Source organism: Amblyomma maculatum, unplaced genomic scaffold, assembly GCF_055883805.1.
Source record: "Amblyomma maculatum isolate TAMU_Amacu unplaced genomic scaffold, ASM5588380v1 scaffold_40, whole genome shotgun sequence".
NCBI lineage: Eukaryota > Metazoa > Arthropoda > Arachnida > Ixodida > Ixodidae > Amblyomma > Amblyomma maculatum.
Genome location: NW_028146765.1, coordinates 196,012 through 218,460, shown reverse-complemented (window position 1 = coordinate 218,460; position 22,449 = coordinate 196,012). Strand labels below are relative to the sequence as shown.

The 22,449-nt window shown below is 44.0% G+C and overlaps 1 protein-coding gene across 6 annotated transcripts; it reads left to right on the top strand.

The window, feature by feature from the left end:
- The first annotated feature begins 330 nt into the window (after positions 1–330).
- Positions 331–20,530, top strand: LOC146170812 (uncharacterized). 6 transcript variants are annotated; one of them, XM_084586768.1, is made up of 7 exons: positions 331–501; positions 1,845–1,992; positions 5,035–5,168; positions 5,940–6,063; positions 7,642–7,770; positions 20,027–20,180; positions 20,318–20,530. In XM_084586768.1, the coding sequence occupies exons 1-7, from the start codon at positions 411–413 to the stop codon at positions 20,414–20,416; spliced, it is 879 nt and encodes a 292-aa protein (XP_084442894.1). In that variant the 5' UTR covers positions 331–410; the 3' UTR covers positions 20,417–20,530. The 6 variants fall into 6 exon arrangements, with proteins under 6 accessions (XP_084442894.1, XP_084442895.1, XP_084442891.1 ...); XM_084586769.1 differs by lacking the exon at positions 7,642–7,770; XM_084586765.1 differs by lacking the exons at positions 20,027–20,180; positions 20,318–20,530 and adding an exon at positions 10,996–12,716 and having other exon boundaries at positions 7,642–7,750.
- Positions 20,531–22,449: the final 1,919 nt, after the last annotated feature.

The window sequence follows — 22,449 nt, the reverse complement described above, 5'->3', positions numbered from 1 at the left end:
AGTGAGATCAGCTCTAGGAACGTTATTTTTGGTACTCGTCTTACGCAAAGGTCTTTATACTTATAGAATATGTGCAAACTGGCTCAGCAAACCAGGCGCTTTCGATAGGATTCGCAGCCAGTCAGTGCGCGGAAGTGGGTGGATGATAGCTGTGCACCCTAATTTGGAAGGGGGGGGGGGGGGGCAGACATCCGATGAGGAGTAACGCTCTTCAAGGCGGATGAGGGCGTCAGTCTGAACCTGCGTAGAGCATGAGTCTGAACAGATTAGATTTTGAGCGGAAGAAAGAACGGAAATCGCGCAGACATTGTAACTTTCGAATCTCACAGTACTTTAGATTTTAGGGACGAAGGGAGCTGTAAGCCAGTGTGCACTGTAAAAGAGGGTGTTGTGTCAGCGACTAGAAAGAGATGCGGGTCCAACATTTAGTCAGCTTAGGAGCGTTAGCATTCACTGCTAGCTTTTTGCTGAGCTTCTTTTCTGTCGACGCTTCCGAAAATTGTGAGTACCTCAGCAAAAACGTTTTGTTTACCTCACCACCCAAACCAGTTGTAGCATGACATGCAGTGAAAAGCTGCTTAGCATACAATGCATCTCCGCCAATGCGGCGGCAATGACCGAGTGTTCTAAGGTGTAGTAAAACGAAAATTGTCTTTCACTCCACTATTCCAAATCCTGCTCGTCGGTAATTTTTCCCACTTGTCTGATAATGAACCGAAGAAATAAATTGAAATTACTTGGGAATGTTCCGCTTTATGTTCCTGCTCTGAGGAGGTTACAGGTTCGGTGAGCATCTTCGTCGTTCCAAAATGATGTGGGCGTGCGTTTGCAGAAAACTGCAGGTTGCATTCAATTTCATCGACTCATTAACATCGGTGTAAACTATGGTGCTAATTGCATTCACTGCCTATGTTACTAATTTCACCCCCTATGTTGAGTATCCAGCTCGGCCTCGGCGGCAGCTTTTCGATGGAGGCGAAAAGCAAGGCGCCCGTGTGCTGTGCGATGTCAGTGCACGTTAAAGAACCCCAGGTGGTCGAAATTTCCGGAGTCCTCCACTACGGCGTCTCTCATAGCCTTAGTCGCTTTGGGACGTTAAACCCCACAAACCAACCAACCAGCTTACGGTCCTCGGGGCTGGGAACTCAAATAACCCGCGACGATCACGGGTTCTCTTATAAACAGGGTGTATATGTTGCTCATGCGTCATCGCCCTTGCTGCTTCGCCGATTACGCGATAGCCGTTGCGAGGCGCGTCTTCATTCTATGTACATCTCTCTTTCTCCTTGCTCCCCTATACTCTACTCTATCCGTAAGAGCCAGTGGAGTTGACTTAACATAGAGCCAGTTGGCAGGGGCCCAGATATGGAGCCAGATTAGGTAACTGGGACGAGTTCTTTAAAACAGCATTGGAGCTGGGCTGCTTCTAGCGATCCATATATCAGAGAGCGGCACGACGCCTCGTTGGCCAGAGATAAGGTGCAAAAGCAGGTATGAACACGGGCCTAAATGCGTGTAAATATGCTTAATCGAGGTTCTTTTCCGTATCACCTGGCTCAGTTGAGGTGAACCACACTAATATTTTTGAACACAATTCTTCCAGCATGAAGGAAGGGGGAGGGGGGGAGGCGGGGTTAGCTTAGATTCGCGAAAGTACCATATCATTACCAGTTTGCCTCGAATAAACCTTTCAATCCGTTTATTGAAAAGTAAGACAAAACAACCGCTTTGTACCGCAAACCATGTGCAGGAACTTGCGCAGAACAACGACCCATACGCGCGCCTGAATACATCTATTGTACATCGATGCCTAAGTTGCTGTTCTCATATAATTCTTGGTGCAGATACGGACTACAAGGGCCCCTTGAAGGAGTGTACCAAAGGTGGGATTTCCATCTGCTACATGCAATACGTCGATATTTTCAACAGTCTGCAACTGCGGCGGAATGAAGAAGGGCAATGGAGCTACGAAGCTTTGAGGGAAACCTGCAGGTATCAGCTACCATATTGCTTTGAGCTCGGCTACAGCGAGGGCACGAAAAGGCAGGGAAGCTCTGGCCTACCGCCCTACCACATTATGGGCGAGTAATTCGGTAATAGATATGCTTGCAGAAAATACTTCTTAAACCCCACAAACCAACAAACCAACCAACTTCCGAAATGAGGTGCGCACATGGTGTCGAAACTAAATAGGACGAAATAACAAAAATTCGGCATGTTAGGCTGTTTTGACACAAACGTTTTATTTAACACACTGCGTGCTCTTAACTTGAATACATTGCAGCATATGCATAGAAGGACACTTTTTCTGCAATTCGTCTTACGTGCCCTGCTTCCGAGCTGTCCATTCTGACAGTTTTTATACCAATGCCCGTAACTGCGCAAATAGGTCCCTCGGGATGTGTGCAGTTCTGATTCGTATGAAGCAGATAAAACCTTGCGTGTTTTGTGTGCACACAGAGTTTACCTGCACAACAAGCAAGCTTTTCTCCTTCCTTTTCACTAAAGCTTCTGGATTGCACGTCACGTGAGAGAACTTTCGCGCATCGTGGAGAAGCGCTTGGCCACTCTCCACTATCTTGTCTTATATATGCATCCTGAGTTAAAAAGTAAAGAGCGTGCCCATTCGAAAACACAACTTACCAAAGTGAAACTTGTACTAGCATTATGGCATAGCCGTACATTCATGTCTTTTATGTAAGCAGAAACACCAAAATTTCGTACAGAAAGTTTATGAACTGAATTTATTTCCTAGAATCTCGACCGTAAAATTGCTGTCTCTCTCTCTCTCTATTTGCATCCGACCGGTTACGAAACTTGCCTGCAATATTATCTAAGGCTGCAAAAAATAGCGCATGTACCTTCTGTCGAATGCAGGATTACTGAGATATGTTTTTCAGATGCATAAAGCGGAAACAAAAAGTAGCAAAAAAAAAAACGCCATGGAACTCGGCTTTTACTTTCGCTCGACGTGGAATCTGAGGCTTCTTTTTCTACCATTGCCCACCAAGCAGTGGAAGCATGGGGCCAGGTAAAGTTTTTATCGAATTGATCAGTGAGCAGTACTGGAAACCTCACGTTTATTAATGCGAATACGGTGCTCTAGCCTATAGGTGATCGCAGCGTTGCAACATGACGGGATATTGCTTTTCCTGTTGTTATTCTTCGTTGCTTGCATGATATCTGCAGTGGCTTGAATGGAATTCTCTCTGCATTACATTACATGAGGACAACGCTCCTCCGCCGTGCACAAGTGATGAACAGATTTTGGCTAGCGGAACTTTCAACTGATTGGCTAGATTTGAGGACTCGGTATGGACAGTATATCTGATGTTATCTGAAAAGTATTTATTTATTTTTCTATATCACCCCTAAACGCCCCCCAAAGAGTATTACATAGGGGATGGGTGATACAATCATAATAATCGCGATACAATTATCAAGAACAAATTCAAGAAACATTAATTAATCATGAGGCAAAACATCAAGAGAAGGAAAGAAAAACAATAGTAAAATATTGTAAACATTTCCGTTCCAGCGATGTAGCTCTTGGATTTCTTTTATGTTAGTTTCTGTAGCGATGTGCGATGACAAGTTATTCCGTTCAATGATAGTGCGAGGAATGAATGAATTAGCATCAGATGATGAATGACACTTTGCACGTTTAACTTTGAATGCATGAATCAAGTCGTGGAAGTATGATATGAGGTGACTGAAATAAATCCCTATGCAGTAATGGATGATGATAAAGCTTATGGAAAAGTGTCAACCGAGCGTGTTTACAGCGATATGATGTCTTCCAGTTCAGCACATTATTTTGATTCTGTGACGATTGTGAAAGGTTAGTATTCTGAAAATACAAAACGCACATCACGGTTCTGCAAGGAGTGAATGTTCGCGATAACATGTATGCTTGAGCAGGATTCCAAATAACCGCATAAAATTCAATTTTAAGGCGTGTTAGAGGATATAAGCAAGTTTTTTAACCTGGATAGTAGTGTCTTGGAGAGTAGGTTTAAGAAATCCAAGCGAACGGCTAGCAGTAGCTAGGTTGAAGTTAGATGCCATATTAGATCAAACTGAAGATACATCCCGTCGTATTTGGAAACATTGGTTGTATATAACATTGCCACTAAGCATATATGTGTGGTAGATATTCGAGCTATACGAATAATGGAGAATATATGTTTTGTTTTAGCGATGTCTAAAGTCATTAACCAAGATGAGCATCATGAGTTTACTGCGTCCATGTCACTTTGTATGGATTGCCGGTCACTGCCATTAGTATTGTTGCGGTAAATTACGCAGTCATCCGCAAAAAGACGAACTATAGATGTTACACAGACAGGTAAGTCATCAATATAGATTAGAAAAAGCAAAGGATCAAGCACGGTTGCTTGGGGTGCAGCATATGTTACCTAAGTCGAAAAAGAATTATAATTATCCACGAATGTGAACTGAGTTCCAGAAGAAAGAACGTCGTTAAACCAGGCGAGCCCATTAGGGTGGATGCTAAGCTGTGCTACTTTTAGTAGAAATCTGTGATGAGGGACCCAATCAACAGGATTTGAAAAATCCAGAAAAACTGCATTGACTTGAAGGCTTGCCTTAAGTTATGGTTATAAGTCAGTAGCAAAGCGAGCTAGTTTAGTGTCTCATTAAAAACCCTAGCGAAAATCGTGCTGATATTTCAATTAGTCTTTTGACTTGCAACTAAATGCAAGCGTGAGGAAGAAATGTGCGCTAATTAGTAGGTGTGGTCAGCAAGAAGTGGATATTTATTACCTATTTAATGTGGACAAGAGGATGCTATTGCTGGAAAAATATACGTAATATATTGTATAGTAAGATGTAGAAGATAATAAATGTGGCATACTTTTTCCATGAAACTGTCTGGAAGGGGCTCGAGATTAATCGAAAATTCTTTCGAAATTTGTTTCTTCGCGCTGACTCGCATGACTGATGATGATGATGATGATGATTAACGCATTACAGTAGAATGTGTTCCTGTAGCTGTGTAATATTTCATTACAGCTTACTTAACGAAACGTCGTCGTGCTACGTGGGCTTCGCTCGCTGTCCTCTGTCAATGAGAAGCAACTTCACTCGGAGAGAGGAAGGTTACAGAGCGCTTCGCGCCTTGATTTGTAACACAGCGATGTTGAGGGGTAAGATACTACACTGAGGATGGCTCGTTTATCCTATCTGCCAAAAGTACGAAAGCGACGTTTCATTCTGTCGGGGTGATATTCATCAATATTTGTTAGGTGTGACATCGAGGCCAAGGTCTTAGTAGGCCAATGTGTGTGTGACAATTTTGTTTAGCGACTCTGAAGATGGCTGAAAATTATCTATGATTTCACCGCTACAAACTAAATTTAGCATACGAGGTGAGCTATAGTGTTTTCTGAGAGACATGACAAAGTTGGGAATGGCAATTTGTAGCTTTTCTCCTTCAACCTTGTGGTAGAGGGAGGTAAGGTCAGGCATGTAGTCTAGGCCACTGCGTCAACATGTGTTAAAGTAGGTGCGTATCTCAGAAAACAAATTGAGCGGCTATTTCAAATCAAATGAAATATCTACCTTTTTTTCTGCCTTGTGCTGTAATCATGGGGCGCTATCGAAAAAAGCTGCCAATAGGCGGCTTGACGAGCCGGCAGTTCTAATCTGCAGATTTATTTGCTTTGTGATACCCAGGAACAGCGGCGTAATTATGACACTCGTTGTGCTGTGTTCAATATTTGTGCTACCGTCGCTGCGCAACGGTTCCTGGGAGTAGCTGCGTACATTAAGTCCTGAAGGGGTGAGCCGTCATCGATGCAGGAAGAAATGATGGCGATCGAATTGACGATAATTACAGTGGGTATGTGTGATCGTCGAAAGAAATGCGCACGTACTGCCATCATTGTAAAACTGTTATATCTCCATTTCATTCGTAGGTGCAGCCACAGCAATTAGTTGCGCAGATACGGCTAAGCTGACCTCTTGTGTAGAGGAGCAGGGTGGCGGTATGGATCCATCCCTCATGGAAACCTATGCGGATTACGAAAAAATGGCTTGCAAGTGAGTTGGATTTCGATGTGACATTGCTGGAGCAATTACTTAATGATATTAGCTAAGGGATGACGTGTTGCTCGCCTAGGTGACGTTTACCAATTCATTTAAGGATCATCACGATAAGATCGACATTCATTTTCGGATCTGGCGGCGATATGATAAACTGATCTGCGTGTAAGAGATATACAATAGGGTCAGGGCAAACGCAGTACTTCAGCCAGCGAAACTTATAAGGAGTAAAGAATATAGTGCTGAGAGTGGTCGGCAAGGTGGCAGTGTAAGCAAGGAGTGGCAGGAGCAATTTTAGTTTCACCACATTGTCGTGCTACCAGATTTAAGTAACAGAACTGTGCTAAAGCAAATGTATATGTACAGCTGTAATTAAATGTCTACAGACTTTGCTATCAGCAGTCATTTCTAGTACACTGAGGTGACGATAGGTGACGGTTGTGAATAATCGGACAGAAGGTGCAGATTACGTGCACCAATGTGGAATTACGTTTGCAATGTCCCTGTTAGTGGCCTTATTTCGCATAATGCGAAGGAAAGAAAAAGTATCGCAAAATAAACAATGAATGCTCACCATATTCTAAGTAAGAAGTAGAAGTTCCGCGAAATATTATTTCAAGAACTTGCGCAATTTGTTTCCTGATTCATACCTGCAAAAGTATCTCTTGCAGCACGGAAAAAATTTGTTTTGGGTGCAGTCAAAGTGCGGGACACCAAATAAGTTTTATCGAGTATCACATGGAGATCAGAGCGGTGCCTGCTTATGTAGCAAATGGTTGCCTCTGCAGAATCGTTGTAAGAAGTATGCAGCAGTACAACACAAAGCGTGAGGCGTAACATTTCTCCTGCTCACTATAGCCACACGCAAGTTAAGTCGACAATCAAGCTTCGCCCAGATTAAGGCGCCGCACACATCTGTTTACAACGACAGGTTGGTAGTCTTTGTTAGATATGTACTTGGGTCCTGATCAAATATCCAAGAATATAAATTTCAACTATAGAATTTTCAGCCATTTGAAGAGGCGAATCACAGTAAACTGAAAATGCCCTGTTAGTTTACTCTTCCTTTTATTTAGCAGATGAATACAGCTCCCTCCAGGTAATGCGTTCCTAGGGTCATTGTTAATTTGTGTGCGCTTATAGGACATTGCTTTTTTGTGAGAGAGGAACTAGTGTTTCACTGAGCCAAGTTAGTGCTCAGTCTTTGAGATGTGTGGCTCTTGCCGGACATTACCGCAGAGTTTCTGTGCACATTGTTCTCAGCCGAGAGCGTTCGATGTATTTGTGTGCAACTATGCAGCGCCAGAGGTCATCTGAGTCATCTAACAAGCCTGATAACTGAATGATTATCTACTAGGAAACGAAAATAAATCTATCAATGTATATTACCATATTGTCATGAATCTTAGAGGTTCCGTTGTGCAATGCTTCTCTTCTTTATGTAAAGTAAAATGCTTATATTGTCGTAACCGTCATGTGCTTGTGAGGGCAATTGAATATTGCATAGCGAAAAGCTAGACGAGCATTTGAACATCTCAGCTGAGGCCAAACCTGTCATTCATATAACCATTCCAGGAATATACCTGCGCAGACTGCATGTTACGACAAATCATGGAATTCGTCGTGCTCCATGCCTATGCAGTCGGCTTTGGTGGCAGTAAAAAATCTTCGCGATGCCATAGAGGTGATGTATGACTGCGAACGGTATGCTCCCCGGAACTATTTCCATTGTTTCTCGCTTCTTCGCTCATTCAGCCGCTGAATAATTTCAACATGCTCTAGATCATAGAATTTGCTTGACAGCTTTCAAGCGTAAAGTAAGTCAGGCAGTAAAAAATCACGTGTATGCGCCCAAATGCCACAAGAGAGGTTTAGGCGAATGTTTCTCACTTTTTACACTGTAAGGAACATCTAGGGCGCCGTGCACTGAGTTTTACTTGTATGATTTCTTCTTCCTGCTGTTGTGCTTTCCTGTGCGCATTCGATGTCTACATTATGTGCTGTAGTATTGATATCTGCACTACCTGCGCCGGCTTATTTCGAGCCTTTTCTTTCACTTTGGGAAAAAATGGGAGAAAGTGGTGATGTAGTCTTGAGCGTTGGGTGGTTTGTTACATACTTTTGCACGCAATTAACTTGTTAACAAGGTAAATTTGCATTACAGTTTCACTCGGTTTGCCCTCTCTGTAATTACGTCCTGTCGCTCCTAGTCATTTTTCCCCGGGATAGCCTGGTACAGTGCCACTTTTCGGCATATTTTGTTATGTCATGTTGAAAGTTTGCATTCGGTGATGTTGCTTTGATAAAGTAACTATTTTTGCTGCGCACGGTTAAACGAAGGAAAAGGGACGAGCCCAGTTCAATTCTTTTCTTTTTCCTTGCAGGCAACACACATATAGCTTTAAGATAATAACAAATAGAAGTCGGTCATGCATAAATCAAAATAGGGAACAAAAACCAACGCCAGCAGAGTACAGTAGATCATAAAGTACAAAAGAAAGCAAAATCGATACACTTTTAATAAAGGCAGTGGTGAAGAGGAATCAGATATAACTCACGTTATGAAAGAGGTTGTAATAAGCACTCTTTAAGTGGGAAATGTAAAGTCGCTGGCGAGAACGAAGCACCGAAGAATACAAGTATTATGGCCAAAGTGTATTAACAGACCACGCCGCCCTGCACGCACAAAGCCTAAAGTTTCGAGTTTGTAGAATCTGAAAAGTCTCAACAGCATTCTGATCCATGAAAATTGAGAAAGAAGAGAGAAAGCAATGGCTTGAAAATTGCAGTCCACTCAGCTTTGTTTAGCTTTTAGCGGTTAAAATTTAGAATAGTCTTACAGTCAACTCAGCTGAAGGGGTAGGTAGTTTTGGGGTAAAAATATGTAGCAGACGGAAACTTAGTGAGAGGATGGTACAATCACAAGAATAACGTCAGCTTCATCACATGGACTTGGTTGAGAATGTTAGAAAATCAATTTAACAAATTCTCCCCTTCAGCAAGCACTGCGCAAGATGTCTCTAGATGAAGCATATGTAATGGTACCGGAAATGTTTGTGACGTTTGTACAGCGACCGTCGTCTTCAACATGAAATGTCAAAATTGCAAACAAGAAACAGGTTAGGCGCCGTGGCGTAATCTCTTGACAAGCATTTACCGTAATTAATAGGCCTGGAGTAAAATATAGTTTGTTTAGAGGATGATGCGTTAGTAACGTTTTCATTTCCTTTAGACATGGCCTTCCAAATACCCTCCGGGAGAACTGTATAAAATGAGGTCATCAAAGAGGTAAAGCAGGAGGCTGACCCGAAGCAAAATTGGCTCTTGATCATGTGGTGAAGAGCACCAAGGCATGCAAGCAGGAACTTCACCGAAGGACAGGCGTCTCCTCTTCCAGGACGTCTCACTTATACTCGAAGCCTGAAGCTAGTCTTAAGCAAGCATCAGCTGCCTTTCATACCTTAAAAGCACAATCACCCAGAGGTGGGAATTTGACCTCAAAAACCCCTACCTCACCTCCCAATTAAAAATATTTGGCGACCTAACTCAACCTCACCTCAAACTCAAATTTGGGGTTGAGGTAGGGCTCTCGACCTAAAAAAAGGGATCATTATATAAACCATAACTTGAAGCAAATATACATTTCTCGGGAATCCTGGGATATATAGGCAAGCCAGTATTTTGTCATATGAAGGCTGTATTTTACTATTAATTTTATACAAAAATTAATATCCCGGATAAAAGAAAAACTCCGGAGACTACATGTCCAACTCTGCACTAAAGTAGCAATCCTCTCCCCCTCCTCGTCTACCCCTTTTTGATCGGCTTCATTTTAAGGTCTACATGGGTACCAAATTACTACGCATAGGCCCATAATACAATACAAGAGTTTATCCCATCCGACCTACGTGAATAAAATTCGTATTAGAATTAAAACAAACCAGTTCTTACTCTATGCTGAAAAGAAAAATACTGCTGACCCTATTGACGATGACAACAATGGCGATATGCTCTTTTGCTTAATTCGAAAAAAACATTCATGGTTGCCATCCTTTTTTTTAATAAACTGTACATTACCTTGCGGCCGAATACATTAAATTAGAAAAAAATAGGAATACAGTCGTGCCTCGTTAATATGGACACTTTGGTTTCCGACCAAAACTGTACACAAAGCGTGTCATCCATAATAACATGTCATGAATAAAAACGAAAAGTATTTTATTGCAAAAAAATTAATTATTGCTGGTATTTTAAATAAATTTGTAATTAGAAAAGCCGAGCTGTCGATGCTAACCCCTTCTCCATGAATCCGTCGATCGGAAAGAAATGTCATGTCTGCTCTTAAACCGTCAGCCAGCCTCTTGAGTAGCTGGAGTTAGTAATGCCTTGACACAGCGTAGAATAACGTTTCACAGTAAACATCCCCCTGTTCTACTGAAAAACATTTCCGTATGTCATCACAGGTAAAACCAATCAAGACGGGGGAGAAGGAACGATGCGTACCCATAGTGTTGCCGAGGCAGCGAGCTTTCTCTTGAAGCATTTCCTCGCTCACGACAGCACCATTCGCGCGCACATTCCCGAAGCACATTAACAAGGCTGACTCTGTTTCTTAAAACTGTGCTCGGCGCGGTCGGACTGCAGCTGATGCTGCGATGCCAACGTTGAGCCATTTATCGCCGTCCTGAGTATCGATGCTAGCGTCGACCTGGCGTGGCTGAGGCTTAGTGTGACTTGGGTCCAATTCCTCACGGCTTGGGTTGACTGAGGTAACTTTTGCCGCTTGTATTCAAAGATTTCCCGATTCACGCCTACTTTCAGCTCCGTTCTTTTGCGTTTAACTCGGTCATGCCAAAATTCAGACTGAGTGGGCGCGGCGAAGCGATTGGCATCATGTCGCTTACCACGAAATTCTTTTTCACAACACAGGTTCTCCTGTGTGTGATCGCCGATTCATCAACTGTCAACGGCATGTGTACACGGCCAAAGGTTTCAAGCTGCGCTGTGGACACTGCCTTTTCTGCGCATCCTCCGTTCCTGGCCAGCAAACCGGATACTTTTCTACCCGACATTCGCACATCCGTTACGTCGACACTGAACCCAGCTATAAAAGAGCCTCCACAGCAGTTCTTCGGCAGTGGGCGCGGCGAAGCGATTGGCATCATGTCGCTTACCACGAAATTCTTTTTCACAACACAGGTTCTCCTGTGTGTGATCGCCGATTCATCAACTGTCAACGGCATGTGTACACGGCCAAAGGTTTCAAGCTGCGCTGTGGACACTGCCTTTTCTGCGCATCCTCCGTTCCTGGCCAGCAAACCGGATACTTTTCTACCCGACATTCGCACATCCGTTACGTCGACACTGAACCCAGCTATAAAAGAGCCTCCACAGCAGTTCTTCGGCAGTGGCCGCGGCGAAGCGATTGGCATCATGTCGCTTACCACGAAATTCTTTTTCACAACACAGGTTAGTTGTTCCTTTTCAAAAGTTCGTTCTGGCAACGAAATTTTTCTTGTTGTTGTGCCGTGCCCACGCACTTATATGAACCTGGTGTATGTATTTTACTTCATGTGCAAAATGCTACTCTGCGGCGATGTTGAGCAAAACCCTGGACCTTCAATCGAAGATATGTTTCAGTGTATTTTGGAAGGTCAGACTCGAATCTTTAAAGAGCTTGAATCCATTAAAATCTGTGTGTCAGAAAACGAGCAACTGTTGCGTGATGTCGATTCTCGGTTGCGTTCTTTAGATGGACAGCTGAAACAAATGCATGTAAAGTCCCCTGAGATTGCCACTGTAGAAAATTCTACCGCTTCCCTTCAGAGCATTATTACTTGGCAAAAGGACAAATTAACGGATCTTGAGGACCGCAGTCGTCGCTCTAACGTTGTTGTGTATGGCATTGATGAATCCCCGGATGAAAGTGAAGAAACACTAAGAACTAAGGTGATTTCGGATGTATTTGGTGTAAAACTGGGCGTCCAGTGCACGTCCGTCGCTCGCATTCACCGTCTTGGGTTCAGCGGAACTCGCAGACCAGTCATTGCGTACTTCCAAGATTTTAATGAAAAACAAGCCGTCTGGCGGAACGTAAGCAAGCTCAAAGGTAGCAATATATACCTACAAAACGATTACAGCCAGCACACGCTGCGCAAACGCAAACTGCTTTGGGAAAGCTCGAAGGCAGAAAGAGATAATAAACAAAAGGTGTATCTTGTTTATGATAAGTTGAAAATTGACGGTAACCTGTTCGTTTGGGACGAAGTTAATAACACACGCGTCGCGCTTCCTTCTCGGAACGCCGTAGAGACATGACGGAATGCATCCACTGCGCCCAAAGAATTACGGGTAGTGAACTTGAATGCACAGAGTATTGCCAATAAAGTTGACCAGCTTGAGTTTCTCATTTTGGCCCATGATCCCCACATAATGATAATTACCGAAACTTGGTTGCATGACGGCATTACTGACAGTGTTATTGTCCCCGCGTCACATAAAATGTTCCGAAGAGACCGACCTACCCGTGGTGGGGGCGTAGCCGTCATAATAAAAAACTGTTTGAATGGCACTGTTCTTAACCAGATAGATGATCATGAGAGTTTATTTGTTAGGGTAAACTGCTGGGGTAGTTTGTTCACAGTCTGCGCAGTGTACAGACCACCATCTGCCTCCCCCGATTTCTTTGTTGAGCTGTATGATCATATGTCTTTGTTCAAAGATGACCGCCTTATTCTCGCTGGTGATTTCAACCTTCCTTTACTTGATTGGGCTAACCCTGATTGTGTTTTTAATGATTCAACCAACCCTCTTTTGAATATTATGCTGATGTGTGATTTGGTGCAGACTGTCTCTGATTTCACTAGAGAAGTGGGTAACGCTCGTTCAATTCTTGATTTGGTATTTGTCAGCGCTAGTTTATCTGAATACAGTGTGTATGTTGACACGGCTATCTCTGATCACAAAAGCGTTCATTTGTATTTGCTGCTTGATGCCCAGAAAAACCATAAGATAGCGAACAATCACACTGTAAAAAATTTTTCACGTGCCGATGATCTTGCGATCCTAGACAAACTCTGGGATTTATGTGATAACCTGCCTAGTGACGTCACAGCATTATGGACTACACTTAAGGACACTTCACTTTTGCATTGAAAATTTCGTTCCCAACCAGCGTGTACGTACAAATAAGCCTAATCCGTGGATTACTAGAGAAATCATTAATTTGCATCGCAAAATTAAACGCACTAAACGAAGCGGTCATAAAACTACCTGTTTTCGCACGCTGAAAACTCAGCTAGCTTCTAAGCTTTCCGAAGCAAAAAAACACTACTTTTCCCAGGCACTGCCCAAATTCTTAAGAGAGAGCCCTGAGAAGTTTTGGCGTTACCTACGTGATTCTAAAGATGAGGTAAAACAGCTATCTATTGACGGCATGGTCTCGGAGATTCCTGTGGATATTGCAAATCACTTCAATAGTTTCTTTCACTCTGTCTTTGCCTCGAGTGATCAAGATTTGGAACTGCAGGTATCTGGATCTGATATATCAGGTGACTTTATAAGCTATGAAGGCGTACTAAACATGCTGCTAAACTTAAAAACGAAATCGGCAGTGGGGCCTGATGATATCCCTAATGAGTTTCTGCGCCGTTATTCCGAACCATTAGCCCACATTTTAACTCGCCTCTTCGAACTTTCATTAAAAGATTCTGTTGTCCCTGATGACTGGCGCTCAGCTCGCGTTGTTCCAATTTTTAAGAAAGGTGATCGTTTGAACGTTAACAATTACCGTCCCATATCGCTAACTTCAGGTACCTGCAAGCTTATGGAGCATGTCATATCTAAATATCTTATGTCATTTCTGGAAAAAAATAACATCCTGTCTCCCTTTCAACATGGTTTTAGAAGAGGTTTATCTACGGTTACTCAGCTCGTCACTACAGTGCATGAATTCGCTTCATCGATTGACAATGCTGGACAGGTTGACGTCATTTTTCTAGATTTCAGCAAGGCGTTTGATCGCGTCATGCACAATAAGCTCATCTTTAAACTTCAACATCTTTGTCTTCCAACAGCACTTGTCAGGTGGATGAAAACCTATCTTTCCAACAGAAAACAGTTCGTCGATGTTAAAAAATCTCATTCAGGTATTTTACCCGTTACCTCTGGTGTGCCTCAGGGCAGCGTACTTGGGCCTCTTTTATTCCTTATTTATATCAATGATTTGGTTAACTCCGTAAATACGTCCGAAGTCAGTATTAGACTATTCGCAGATGGCTGCATTCTGTTTAAGAAAATTAGCAGCACTACCGACCAAAAATGCTTGCAGTCAAATCTTAATAATGTCCTAGAGTGGTGCACCCTTTGGTCCATGAAAATAAATAGCGACAAATCGGTTCTTCTTCAGGTTACTAACAAGAAAGCGCCATACAGTTTTAATTACGCAATAAACAATCTTCCACTGCTACAGGTGAGCGAATACAAATATCTTGGAGTCACCATTACAAATCGCCTTTCATGGTCCAGCCACATTAATAGCATTTGCTCGGCTGCTTCAAGGAACCTCGGCCTTCTAAGACACAAATTAAAACACGCTCCCTCTGAACTTAAACAACTTGCCTTCAACACACTAATTCGTCCGAAACTTGAGTATGCTTCCGTCGTATGGGATCCGCACTTAAAAAAGGATATAAGGAAACTTGAAATGATCCAAAGAAAAGCAGTCCGTTTCATTTTTAACGCTTACAATAGCTCTATCTCGCCATCCGTTCTGATGTCTACGAAGAACATATCCACTCTAGAAAGAAGGAGAGCACTTGCAAGGCTTAAATTTCTGTACTCATTTTACTCTAGTCAATTTAATATTAATGCTGCTCCCTATATATCCCCCCGTTCTACACGACAGACACGCAATAGCCACAATCATAACCTTACCCCGTACTTTGCACGCACAAATACGTTCAAAAACTCATTTTTTCCCCGAACAATCACAACATGGAACTCACTGCCAGCAAATGTCTTTTCGGCTCAGGATGCCGCTGCTTTTGAAAAGAGTGTCTTATTGTATGTGTAAACTTAACAATATCATTGCCCTCTGTTTGGTTTTCTTCTTTTATTGTTGCCGGAACGCTGGATTTGCGTAGTGTTTGATTTTATTTTTGCTTTTTGAATGTTGCCCCCCTGCTTGGTCTCTATGACTGCAGTATGTGTAAATAAATAAATAAAAATAAAGTTGGAGGTTACGGGCTCCCGATTCTTTGCACTCTTTTTGCCTGGTTAACCTCCCTGTCTTTCCGTTCTTCTGATTCTCTCTTTTTTGCCTTGTACTGTTTCTGTAAGGGAGCGAGATAGTCAAGTTGACTATGCAGAGGGCTATCCAACAGCCCTTTCCTGTGCCGTTTGTGTGTGTGTTGCTATGAAACAAACATTGCAAGCTGAAGTATAGTTTAGAAGTACGGCTAGTCGACTACGAAGAGCTCAGACCTTGTCAAGGCCGCATCGTTGACTGAAAGCGAAGTCGACATGCGGACCTCCTGGGGTGCGAAATGTGGCAGTTCGGCAGCGCAACAGTGACGAAAACCAGGAGCATGAGAAGGAAGGCTGTTCAGGATGGGACACCCGGTCCTGGTTGCGTGCTCGTGGCCTTTCTTTTGTCGCTCTACTTTGTGAGTGTGTCTTAACTCTGACCAAAAAGCGATAATGGCTTCATGGAACACACTTTGTGTTCAGGAAAAAAAATACTTTAGTTCCCACCCCCACTTTTGGCGCTTGTCTTTCTTCCTATTATTTCTTTCTTACGTTTTTACCGGCCTCCCTGTTCACGTTCAGCAGAATTTATAGCGACAACATGTTGCTGTTTTCCCGACTGCGGCTTCTCGTTGCGGCGCTGCCGCTGCACCTAGAAATCTCCCTGTTCCCTCCTTTCGGGGTCTTTCTTACTTAGCTGGCCCTCAGTTTGCTGTGTCGCTATATTTCCGCTCGTACGGGCGTACGGTGGTGACCCCCCCTCCCCGTCCTAAAACGACGACACGCCCGCTTTGGTTCTTTCCAACTCCACAGGACTCGTTCAAGCATCCGGACGTATCGGCGCGCCTTCCTTTAACTTGCGTTCGGACTCCCCTGCTTTTTTCAAACGACGTCCATATTATCGAGACAAAACCACATGGACCCAAGTGGGTTGTGTACATTCTTCCCCTGTCCATTGTTGAGACACCTAGTTTCCATATTAACAAGGCATAAGCCCATTTAAAAAGTTTCGTCCCCAGAAAAACTGTCCATACCTCGGTTCGTCCATATCAACGGGGGTCATATTACCTGGGCACGAATTTTTCACAACAACCACTCAAGAAACGACTTGTCATGAAAGCTAAGTCCCCAACAAAACAAAGAAAAGAAGCAAAAACAGCAACACACCAAATAATCAGAAAACTCGGCCGACGCCGATTAAACAAATGTACCTTCAGAAAACTTCAAAGAGGAACGTTGTAGATGTTATAAGGTCCCAACCGGCCACTCCTAGGTGTTTGTCTGCAATTCTGTGATCCCGTTGAGTATTGCAAGAATTGGCGAAACTGCTTCTTTGAATATCACGCTTCGTATACCTCCGCTTCCCAAACGTAAGCATCCAGAGTATAATATATAGCGCAGAGCCGACCGAGCCCGGCAACTCCAGAAACGTATTGCCGGTCGCCCCGACGTTACATACACCGATGCTTCCCACCACCACCTTCGCCCGCTATGGTTGCGGTTGCACTGACACCGCACTGAAACTTGCACAACGCCTGCAGCGTCCTCAACGCCGCAACTGTTACCACCGCGGAAGAGGCTGCCATCGCGTTAGCTCTGGCCAACCCCTCCACCAAAGTAGTCGTTAGCGATTCTCAGCAGGCAATTCGTAACTTCGATGCAGGTCGTATACCCAGACAGGCTCACACTATCCTCCGATCTTTTCCCTTACCGTCTACACCTCGTCTTCTCATATGGGCTCCAGCCCATGAGGCGCTCAGCGGGAACGCACAGGCGCATGCTCTAGCCCGAGAACTCAGCTATATACCGGGCGGAGCACCCTCCTCAGCCTGCCGCTTCCTCTCACATTCCCCAAGGCACTCCTTTACGCCTTGTTACTTACACGGACATCCTCCAGCGTTATCAGCTCGCACGGTGTCTATACCCCTCTGCACATTGGGAACTATCCCGGCGCGAGACCGTCCATTGGCGCAAAATACAAACAGGAACATTTCCATATAGCAAACTTTTCCCAAATCTCATTGCACTTACGCACAAACACTGCTAACAGCCGGCCACATTCAGTCACATGGTGTGGACATGTACACGACACAACACAGACAATTCAGCAACAGTGGATTCGCGGGAGTCCCTCCTGCGTACCACCGAACTCGGCCAACAGCGCCAGCTCATTTTTCGCGCATTGGAGGTCGCAGAGTCCCAAGGGATCCCTGCTGACCTTCTCTAAGCAGTGCAACCAGTCTTTCGGCTGGTTACCCCTTTTTTGGAGTAAATAAAGTGGTGATCATCATCATCATCATTACGTTGAAAAATTACAGGGGTCGCAACTGCTAGGAAAGAGGGCTAAACGTGCACAACTTTCGTATCGCGAATATAGTCTCGTCCGTCAAATTTTGCCCGAGCAAAATGTCCAACACCCACCTGCCTCCAAAACAAAATGAAAATGATATAAATACTTGTACGTCCGAACAGAATACTGGAAACCATTTCGCCAGAAATTCTCAGACGAGCTACTTTGTGGTATTCACTTGTTTTCCTTTAAAGACTGAACTAATAAACTGCATGGTGGTGTCTCCAAACCTGCTTCGCCGCATGCACTGCACGTGCATCCAGAGAAACCGTTTCCTGTTAGGGTCGGATAGTTACTGCACATAAACGTACAATAAAGGCCACAGCAACATGAAGGAGGCGAGCAACCAGCACGGAGGGTCCGCGCTCACTGCTGTGCATGCGCTCCTCCCTTCATCAATACTGTCATCAATACAAACCAAAGGTGGTGTCTTATGTGTTTCAGCTCCGTCTTCAGAGACTACATTTAGGTTTGCAATACTTGAAGAAAAAAAAAAGAGAGAAAAACTAAATGGGACCGCGCCGGTAAGTGAAAAGGCTCTGGAAAGATGCCAAAGAAAGAGTTAAATGTGCAGGAAGAAGCCTGTTCTCTGTTGGTCAGTGCACGAACGTAGATCACATACAAGAAAATATATATAAATCAATACCATGCTGAAGAAAGTAATAACAAATGTCCAACACTAAAAACGGAAGACAGCTGCGCTTCCCAGAGCATATAAAAGACTTGAGACATCGGCTTCATTCCTCAGTGCTAGCATGTAATTGGTTTTATTTACGTATATGTCAATTGATTTTTAAAGAAAAAACGAATGTCTGAATATATCAGTCCGACATCTGATCACAAACATTTTCATCCGATTGATTTGTCCGTTTAGAGCAGGCGGCAGCCGTGACTTCAGCGCCTAGAAACAGGCATGCACACGACAAACAGTTCTGCTCCGCGCCATCTGCGCAAAGACAATTTGTTTCGCTTTGTTTGCGGAATCCGGCAAAAGCACAGCGGGTCACCCTGAGTTATGTGGTTTGCGCGCTACTAGGTGTTTAATCCAGCGGCAAGCATCAGCACAAAAGTCAGAGGAAGCAGGGGTAGCGGGGGTGGCGGGCGGGGTGCACGAGGAGATTTTTCCGCAAAAAAAAAGAATCCTGCTTCCAAGAAGACCAGAGGATTGCATCATCGCGTAGCTGACATTGCGGTGGAATACCGATAGCTGGGCAGTGACTGTGGCATCTGGTCGTCCGAACGGGGGGTAACCGAACACCAAGAGTCGGCGGCCACACCGCGTTAGTACGCTCGAACAACGCGTAAAAAGGGGCACTCTTTGAAGTAAGCCCCGGCAACTGCAAAAATCTTGACCTCATAATTTCGACCTTACACAATGACGACCTCACTGAACCTCAAACTCCCGCGTGAGGTCGAGGTCCAATTTAGTGACCTCACTCAAAACATTTCGAGCTGTCACCGACCTCACCTCAACTTCCCCTCACTCTGTGAGGTTGAGGTCGAGCTCATGATGTTGTCCACTTCTGCAATCGCCTTCCTTCGCTTGTATTGATAGGTGCCGCCACGCGCACTTTAGATCGCTAGCAGCACTTTACAAAAACGCCTCTACCGAGTGCTGAATACATCCCTTTTTGACACATGTCCTTTTTTCCTCCCAGCGTGCTTTAAGTTGGCCCAAACAGATGATAAATACCATTATATTAAGATCAATTCTTGAGACGCAGCTGCAAGAATAACAGTTGATGGCGAATAATGCAATGCGTAGTGCGCGATGTTACCAAAGGTCCCGCAGTACAAGAGCGTGTGGCGATGGCGCAGTTAACGGGGGACATGTGGATACCCTATGGCCTCGTTCACATTCGCAAACTTACCAAGGATATATCTGGATTAAATACGTGTGTTTATTTTTAACGGAATCGTGACACTGGGGGTTACTGGCACAAGAATAGTGTGGAATTTATAGTCGGCGAAATATTGTTTAGATAAAGCAGCGAAAGGTGACTGGCAAAACATTCGACATTGTAGAAACAGAATAAATTGGCCACGATAATTCGAGGTACATCTTGGGGCATCTTGCATGACAACGCAAATGATAAAGCCGCGTCTATAGGCAAGGCTGAGCGTAAATAAATAAAGAACACGCGATCGTTCCTTGCGGCTCACGCATAGTGCACATTGCACTACTACGACTGCCAGCAGCAACAAATCAAGTTTACAAGCGTTTGAAAAATCAGCACAGATGCCCTGCGCAATCTGTTTCTCGCTAAATCCCTATATTATAATTTATTTTGATTAAATATTTGAGACTGTGCACATCCTAATTATGTACTCTGAAAATGTTCACCTCACGCTTCGTTTGTCAAGAATGTATCGGCAAAAAGTTGCGCCTGACAACACGAACGGAACCGCTGGAAGCAGGAGTGATGCAGTGAGCCTCAATGATATTGCAACAGAAATCGTCAAGATGCAAGCTCTTCTACGAGAAAACGCCCAGGCATTCGCCTCTCTCGCTTCCAAGGTGAGCCTCGTGTACGAAGCACACAAGCCTGGAAATTTGTCTCAGGTGTTGCATGGGTATTCTCTAACGACGACGAGCAGTAACGTATTCATTTCTAAAATTGCTATTCTATTTCTGATCCTCATTCTCAACATCAGGTCGAAGAAAACGCGAACCACAATATGGTGTCGATGGAATCAATTCAAGAAGGTCTCCATGTATTACACAAACAACTCTGCCGTCGATGTGAGTCTTAATCAAAGCCCATTGCAGAAAACGCAAAATATTTGTCTTGAATGTTCTTCTTATTAGCCGGCAGCAACTGGGTAGCTCTGGCTCAAAGTCGTCTTGAATAAATTTTGTGAAACTTTCAGGGTGCCTCAAGTTCTTTGTGAAGCAACCGGCTTGGTTTAGGTTTGAGATTGTTTAAGTTTTATTCATCACCAGTTTACAGACAGAGAGCCTGCTCTTCAGGTGCTCTCAGAAGCCATGGTGAAGTTGTAATTCAATGAAAAATCTTACTAAACCTCTCGGATCGTAGCGACCTCTTTGCGAGCCCTGGTGCCGGTGAACAGTTTCAATAATAAATCTACTTATTATACTTCCTCATTTGAAGACACTTTTTCAGGCTACTTATGTCGCTTCTTGATTCAATCGTGGCCTTTAAATTGCTATTTGCTGCGATTGCCTCCCGTGAAGAAAACCATGAGCTTGAGAGCTGTGCACAACGCTAAAGAAGAGATAACAAATGACTGCTCTTCAGAGTAGGATGGCAAGGTCAGTATATATTTCTATTCGCTAGTATTAATCTTTTGGAAAGGCAAAGCGCTGAACGTTTATGTACGAGCATCACGAGCGCGCTGTGCAATTATGATTCCCGACAGCATGTGGAAGAAGTGACACCAAGGATTACAATCATCACTAATGATAAATTAGAACATATTATTTTTTGCGTTTGTTTTGCGCTAAATCAAATACAACAACTTCATAAATACGTTAAGCGGCGTACTAATGCTGGATATCACATTTCAAGTTAATGCATACTTTTTATTTAAGTAACACAACAGATCTTGGTTGTGATGAAGAAAACTTTGTGGTCAGAGAAATGGAGATCTACCGTTAAGTAAGGCCGAAAGTTGGGCGAGTTGGTGAACGTTCATGATGGAAAATAGCACGAAAAGTACACGAAGGACGGAAGGACGATACGGACCAGCGCTAACTCGCAACTGGGGTTTATTGCTGAAGCACGCAATAGATGCTGGTCACTTCAACAATAAACCCCAGTTGCGAGTTAGCGCTTTTCCGTGTCGTCCTTCCGTCCTTCGCGTACTTTTCGCGCTATTTTCCATGATGAAATGGAGATATGTTTTTGCGGCACCAACAGCTGCTGGTGAAAGCGGTGTTCTTTAGACAGGCTTCGCGAGGTCGTCAGAACAGTTCGGGAAGTTACAAGGAAGTGGAGCGAGATTCTTCGCGCAGTATACTTGTAGGAAGTTCCGGCTTGTCTACTTATATGTCCGCCGCCACTAACATTGGTGTGAATCTAGGGCGGCTGACCGCGCTCACGTCTTTAGAGAATGCGGTTCGCAATATACAGGCAGTCACTACCAGAAATCTTGTGTCCAACTTTACAGCACAGATTTCATCAACCTCATAGCCAGCAGCATACAGTCAGATGCATACTGCTGAGAAACGTCTAAACTATGGCCACTTCTGTCGCTCCGTTTTGGTCTCTGCGAGTGTCAGAGCAGTACTGGTAGTCATTCATTTTTAAAGAGTCTCTACGCTTTCGTTCCCAGTGGTGTCTGAATGGCCACTCGCTTCTAGAGAATGAAAGTGGTCAGAAGCCGAGTAGAATATTGTGCTCCTGGATGCCTTTTGCCACTGCAACAGGCGGACCATTTGGGGCATCCTATCTCGACTACACGTAAGCTACGCCTTCAGGTGTCAAGCGTAATAGCATAAATGTTTCGTTCCGGACCGCCACAGACTTCCCGAGACGTCTGTGAGCCAGATCACTGGGCTGGTTCACTCTTGCTTCCTCTATAACCGAGGGGTTAGAATTCGAGTAGGGAACAATTTGTTCGACCATCAGCTAAACGTCGGGGCACTCCTTGAGGTGCTGTTCTCTCTCCTACCCTCTTCAATCTTTCTCTCCCCCTCTTCCCTCCCAAGCTGCCAAATTCCCATCCTTCACCACATCTTTTCAACAAGTGCCAATATTCCTTGTGGGTCATCTGCATCTACGGGTCATACAAAAGAGCTTTCATAGTGGCCTAGACCCATCGAT